General features: G+C 52.4%; 1 protein-coding gene across 1 annotated transcript; it reads right to left on the bottom strand.

Moving 5' to 3' along the window:
• Positions 1-314: 314 nt before the first annotated feature.
• Positions 315-6,365, bottom strand: LOC129684606 (elastin-like). The gene is made up of 10 exons (XM_055617814.1): positions 6,350-6,365; positions 5,503-5,592; positions 5,361-5,414; positions 5,088-5,195; positions 4,239-4,277; positions 4,029-4,079; positions 3,410-3,454; positions 2,966-2,996; positions 2,157-2,206; positions 315-1,283 (listed from the first exon to the last, which is right to left on the bottom strand). Exons 1-10 carry the CDS (start codon positions 6,363-6,365, stop codon positions 1,240-1,242), a joined length of 528 nt encoding a protein of 175 aa, XP_055473789.1. The 3' UTR covers positions 315-1,239.
• Between the last annotated feature and the right edge of the window lie 232 nt (positions 6,366-6,597).

Raw genomic sequence — 6,597 nt, forward strand, 5'->3', positions numbered from 1 at the left:
TTTCTAGACACCCATGTGCATACTTGAACACGCACCAATACAGATACAACCACAAAGAAACCCAAGACGATTTCCTTTAAAAGGTTTTCATTTATTAGTCTTTTCTAAAGCAGTTAATTCTCTTTTCTTATTTTGTTTTCATTGTTTTTTTTTAAATGTGTGTTTCATCCAGAGTTATATCAAAGTGATTAAAATGAATTTTCTCCTGTGGATACAGCTCCCCAGATTAGAAGAGATTTTTTTCTTCTTCCCCAATTAACCACAAAAAATAAAACCCAAAGAGGACACCAACAATCAAACATCATTCCCAAATATCCAGGACAAAAAATAAAATATTTATTGATCTATCACAGCGAAACACAAAGAGGTGGGGAGGCGGGGCATGCTCTCGGTAGAGTGGCTCCAGGAAGGGACGGGATACAGTACTGCATGTGGGGATGGTCCTGCCCGACCCGCACGACCCCTGCCCCCAGGCCAGCATTTGGGGTGTGTGGCAGGGGCAGAAACAGGGTACAGGCTGCCATGACAGGTGAACCGGGTTGATAGGTGTGCCTAGCCAGGTCGTGGCACGAGGCAGTCAGGACGGATGGATGCATGGACTGATGAATGGATGGGTAGGCAGGCAGGTGACTTCCACAAGAACAAGGGGGCTTTTCCCAGTGTGGCCAACCATTGGACTCCACGGTGTCCCAGTTGGGGGAAATAGCTATTGGTAGAGGGGACAGGGCCAAGGGGACCCAAAGACAGAGGGATCATGTCATCAAATCCAGCGTCAAGGCTTCCGGTACTTGGGTACCAATAGGATGCAGCCAGGATGGCTCCTGGTGGGCAGGGGGAGGTGGGACTGCCCGGCAAAGGTGTGCACCATCTTAATAGAGGGGCTTTGGGTAAGGGGGGTTATCCTGGGATTCCCTTCCCTCCTCCCTCCCCCCACAAAGAAGAAGCACCAACGTGTAGCACCAATTTCCCTTGGAGATGGAGACTGTGTGGGAAGCTCCTGGGTGGGAAGAGATGGGACACCCGCCCTGGTCTCTGATGTAGGGGAGAAGTTTCTGGTTAGGGGTACGTGGCCGCTGCTGTCTGAGTTCCTTGTCCTGTGGGTTTCCAAGGCCACTGGCCTGTTGTCCCCTCCCAGGCGGGGGTGGGGGATAGAGTGGGGGTGGTCATAGAAGGTTTACATTCTCCACCAAGCAGTAGCACCAACGTTGATGAGGTCGCTAGTCAGGGGTCCCCAGAAGATCACTTTCTCTTCCGGCCACAGGATTTCCCGAAGCAGCCCCCACCTGCATTGGAAGGGTTTATAAACAGCTGTGGTCAGCTTCGTTCCTCTAGGCTGCTCTTCAAGTTCCTGCAAGCTCTGTTCGTTTCCATCCCAGGCTTGGAGGATCTAAGAGAAGCTAGTCAGTCAGTCCTGCCTTCCTTCCTTCCATCCTTCCTTCACCCCTCCTTTTCTGAGACAATATCTCATGTAGCTCAAGTTGTTGATGAACTCAGTTCATAGCTGTGGGTGGTCTTGAACTCCTGGTCCTTATGTGGATCTAACCTCCCAAGACCTGAGATTTCAGCATGCACCACCTTGATTGGTTTTATGCTGTGCTGGGGATGCAACCCAAGGCTTGGTACATGCTGGGCAAGTGTTCTGTCAACAGAGCTATGTCCTCAGCTCTCTCTCTGTCTCTCTCTGTGTCTCTCCCTCCCAACCCCTGGCATGGTGGTGGGGTTGTTGACATTGTCTCCTTATGGAGTCCAGGCTGGCCTCTAGCTTTCTGGAAAGACCCGTTTAGCAAACCTGGGGGTAGATAGCCTGGGGCAGGAAGGTAGCACAAGCTGGTGTAGCCCTCATCCAATTTCTGCTAGATGTGGCCTGTTAGCACCACCTGGTGGTCTGTCCTGGAAGACCTTCCCACTCGTTCTTTGTCACTGTTCAAGTCCCAGGCTTCTCCCCCTCCCCCCCCAGGCTTCTCTTGATGTGACGGTGGGCAACAGCTAAGGGTCATGGGTAAGAACGTCCAGCCTCACTGAGGGTGAGCATGGCGGGTCCTATGCCTGCACCCAGCTCTGAATGTCTGCATCGTAGGTGCATTCCCGGCCTGGGAATGTGCACACCTACACCCTGACCAGTCTCTCCCTTCCCTAAGGAAGGAGTCTCTGCTTACCTTGGTATCCCAGGGCTCCCAGGGCTCCTCCATAGGGCTTTGGGGGTTTTCCGGGGGGGGGGGGTGGCAGCAGAGGATGAGATGAGGAGGATCCTGGGCTACCCTACCTCCACCAGTGTCTTACCTTGTGCCAGCTCTGCCCTGTTTTAGTAGGCTCCCCAAACCTCCCTGCCAGTCAGCCCACCTACCTTTGGTCTAGCCACACCCTTCTCCCCAGAGCCAAGCTCTGTTGTACTGGGAATGGAACCTAGTATATTCTAGACAAGAATTCTATTACTGAGCCACACTCCCATCCTCTCACTGGGGATTCTAGGCAGGGGCTCTACCACTGAGCCACACCCCAGCCCCTCACTGGGGGATTCCAGGCAGTTGCTTTACCACTGAGCCACACCCCAGCCCCTCACTGGGGGATTCTAGGCAGGGGCTCTACCACTGAGCCACACCCCAGCCCCTCACTGGGGGATTCTAGGCAGTTGCTTTACCACTGAGCCATGCCCTTAAACCTATCACTGGAGTAGTATAAGGAAGAGATTTACTGCTGAACCATGAATGCCCCTAGCCACTGACTGGAGGATTCTAGACAGGTGACCTACCGCTGACTCATGCTACTTACTGGGGGATTCTAGGTAATTGCCCTGAGACAGAGTTTTGCTAAGTTGACCAAGTTGTCTAGAGCTCTCTCGGTAGCTTAGGGTAGTCTTGAATTTTGATCCTCTTGTTTCAGCCCCACCCCCATCCCACTCCACCAGTGCTAAGATTCCTTCTCCCAACAACACTAGTTTATGAGGTGTTTCTTTACTGCAGACTCACCACCAACTCCCAGGCCCCCAGCACCACCACCTATGAAGTAAGAAGAAGAGGTGTCAGGGTGCCAGTTCTGGGAGCCCACCACGCCCTCCCTGATTGAAGGACATGTGATATAAGAAGGGTTAAGTCCTGGGCTTGACTGTCTCTGCTCACTGTGTGACCTTGGAACAGTGCTTTTTGGTCTCTGAACCTCAGTTTACCTCAGAAAAAGTATGGCAGGGAAGCTATTTGACCCACAGAGACCCTGAGAAATTCAAAAGATGCTTTAGACACGCAGGTGTGGTGTCCTTTGTCCTTAGAAAGGTGCTTATGTTACACCGGGGTCTGGCTTCCCCTTGGGGTCTGCTGCAGCGACAGCTCAGCTCTTCTGAGCAAATGCAGTGGAGGAGAGGGAAGGGTCCGGCAGAGTCCAGAACAGGGTCCCAGGGCAGGATACTTGGGCATACCTGGGTAAATAGGAGAGAGTCCAAAGCCAGGTCTTGCTGCCACTCCTGCAGGAGAGATGTAGGGTTGGTGATGCATGGTGACAGGCCATGTTCTGCTCTTGTCACCTGGCCTTGACATCTGGAACCAGCTGCTTTCCACTGTCCCATTGCCCTAACTGACTGAAGGTGTATGGTGTGTATGTGTGCATGTGTCTAAGCTCTACCTTTCATTTTGAGGTAGGGTCTCTCACTAAACTTTTTGTTCACCAATTCAGCAAAAAAAACTAGCTGGGCCAGCAAGCCCCAGGGATCTCCTAGTCACCTCCTCTCCAGCCTGCAAGTCTTACATGCATGCCGGGGGATTGAACTCAGGTCTTCATGCTTGCCTGCTTTACTAACTGAGCCATTTGCCCAGCCCTGAAGGCACTTTCTTAATTAATCTTGTCTCCATCTCATATGTAGAGCCTTGTGGCTCTTTCTCTGAGCTTTGGTTAGCACTATCCTCAACCCGCGAGGAGCGCGCTCCCCCTCCCATAGTTGTCTCCATCCTTGGGCCCTCCTGTGAATATATGGTCCAGAACCCTGTTGCCTATCCCCTAGAGCCAGGAAGATCTGAGAATACCACCAGGGGCGGCCGTACCTCCACCTGGGAATGGCCTGGCTCCTAGGACACCTCCGAGGCCAGCAGCACCTGAGGAGAGGACACAGGGGGGTCAGGGGGAGACACGAGGGGTGGTGCTGCTGACATTTTGGACAAGATCTACAGGGGTACCCCGAGCTGGGCAGGGTGAGTGATGATGATGTGGGTACGCGATGTGCTGGGGAGAGGGAGGCCATGGGGGAAACTCACCATATTTGGCTGCTTTAGCAGCCGCAGCTGGGGACACACCTAGAGGAAGCACAGGAGGGCTCAGGAAAGGCACCTCTCTCCCCCAGCTCTGGCTCTCTTAGCTGATCCATACATCAGCATCTGCCCCTGACTTGTCCTCCCATATCCCACCATTTTATCATCCCTCCTTTTCCACACATCCATCTTTTTAATAGCCTTTGTATGTATGTGTGTGTGTGTGTATGTGTATGTGTGTGTGTGTTGCTAGAGATGGAGTCGAGGGTCTCATGCATGCTATGCAAGTGTTCTGCCATTTAGCAATGCTTACAGCCCCTCACTGGGGGATTCTAGGCAGATGCTCTACCACTGAGCCATCTTTCTACACCTCTATTACTTTATATTAAGGTGCTAGTATACGTCTAGTTTTGGGTAGCTTACAGGCTAGTTTAGGTAAGGAGACAACAATGGCAGAGAGAGGAGAGAGAGAAGCATGCATACACCATGATGGTAGAGACTTTAGGGAAGTATTTCTTCTCCAGTCTTTGAGTTTTCTTGTCTGAGAAGTGGGTCTGACCATCATTATGCTAATGAGCCCTCACCTGTAGTAGTTGGTGGGTTGGAAGAGAGAGGGGGAGATAGGTCTTGGTACCCCTATGTCAATGGGCATATGTCTGCTTAAGCTTCTACCCTTTTGCTTTCAGACAGGGTTTAATATATCCTAGGCTGACCTTGAACTCAACTGTGTTATCTAGGTTAGCCTCCAACTCATGATCTTCATGCCTTAGCCTTCTGCATGCTGTGATGACAGGTGTTGCCATCATACCTGGCTTCAGGATGTCTCTTTCTCCCTCTCACTCACTCACTCCTTACCTCCAAGGCCTGCAGCACCAGGGATGGCTCCGCCGGCCCCCAGTCCGCCGGCCCCCAGTCCGCCGGCTCCCAGTCCACCAGCCCCCAGTCCACCGGCTCCACCAAGGCCTGAGGGGAGACCCAGGCATTACACACACTGCTCAGGAGATTATAATTAGAGCCTGTTGGTGAGGGCTTCTGAACTCCCAGGTCACTCCTGAGGTACCCAATGGCTAGGAAATGGCTGGGCCCAGGGGCTCAGGAATTGACCAGGGAGGTTGAATTGTAGCTTACCATACTGGGCAGCCTTGGCAGCAGCTTTGGCAGCGGCAGCAGCAGGTGCAGCTCCTGGGAACAGGAGGGACTCACGAAGGGACTGATTGGGGGCCCAGTCTCCACCCTCAGCCAGCTCATTTTTGGGACAGCAAAAACATACCTGCTACTCCTCCTGGAACACCAGCCCCACCCAGACCTCCAGGCCCTCCAAGGCCACCAAGGCCACCAAGGCCACCAGCTCCTGCTGCTCCTGTGGAGACAGGACCGAGGGACAGTGCTCATGTTTTTGTTTGTTGTTTTAAGACCAGATCACTTATAGCTTAGGTTTGCTTTGGGCTTTCTGCGTGGCTGAGGATAACTTTGAACTCTTGATCCTGCTTCCACCTCCCAAGTACTAAGGTTTATAGGTATCTGCTACGATGCCTTGAGCTTTTTTCTTTTGGCTTTTTAAAAATTTTGGTTTTCCAAGACAGGGTGTCTCTGTGTAGCCCTGGCTGTCCTGGAGCTTGCTCCGGAACTTATACATCTGCCTGCCTCTGCACCCTGAACTCTGGGATTAAAGGCGTGTGCCACTACTGCCCAGCTACTTTATTCTTTTCTTTTTCTTTTTTTTCCTAGTGAGACAGTCTCACTAAGACTGGCCTTGAACTCATGATCTGTTAGTCCCATTTCAGCTTCCTGACTGCTGGATGACAGGCCTGTGCCAACATGCTTGCCTTCAGTTTCTGAAAGATGTGTTCATGCCCTAGGGACATAAGGCTGGAATGCAACCTAGGCCAGTGGGATTCTAGCAAGCCCTCTACCACTGAAGCACACCCCAGGCCCTCACGGGAGGAGTCTAGGTAAGCCCTCTCCCGCTGAGCCATGCTTACAAGCCCTTTGCTAGAGCATTCTAGGCAGGTGCTTATCTGTTTGTTGGTTTTTCTGAGACAGGCTCTCAGTTTTTAGGCCATGCTGCCTTTGTACTTGAGATTCTCCTGCCTCAGCCTTCAAAATGTTGGCCTCACCGGGGTGATTCGCCATGGCCGGCAGTCACACCAGTTTTGCTGATGAGAAGTTTGAGGCAGAGGAGGGGTTAAACAGAGTGCTGTGTTCAGACAGGAAGTGACCCAGTGGCGGCTCTTCCAGGGAGTCCCTCCGTGTGCTTCCCTGGCAATGTCTGTCGAGCAGGGCCAAGAGCAGCCAGCAGGGAACCTGAGAGGACGCTCTGTGTGTGTGTGTGTGTGTGTGTGTGTGTGTGTGTGTGTGTGTGTGT

Source organism: Psammomys obesus, unplaced genomic scaffold (assembly GCF_907164565.1).
Source record: "Psammomys obesus unplaced genomic scaffold, mPsaObe1.curated_primary_1811, whole genome shotgun sequence".
Lineage (NCBI taxonomy): Eukaryota > Metazoa > Chordata > Mammalia > Rodentia > Muridae > Psammomys > Psammomys obesus.

What these genes read in the sequence shown, in the direction of transcription:
- LOC129684606 (XM_055617814.1), bottom strand. An exon ending in TGCTAAAGCAGCCAAATATG is followed by an intron (nt 4,080 to 4,238) that starts GTGAGTTTCCCC and finishes TCCTCTCCTCAG; the next exon opens with GTGCTGCTGGCCTCGGAGGT. An exon ending in GGGAGCCCTGGGATACCAAG is followed by an intron (nt 1,284 to 2,156) that starts GTAAGCAGAGAC and finishes CTTCCAATGCAG; the next exon opens with GTGGGGGCTGCTTCGGGAAA.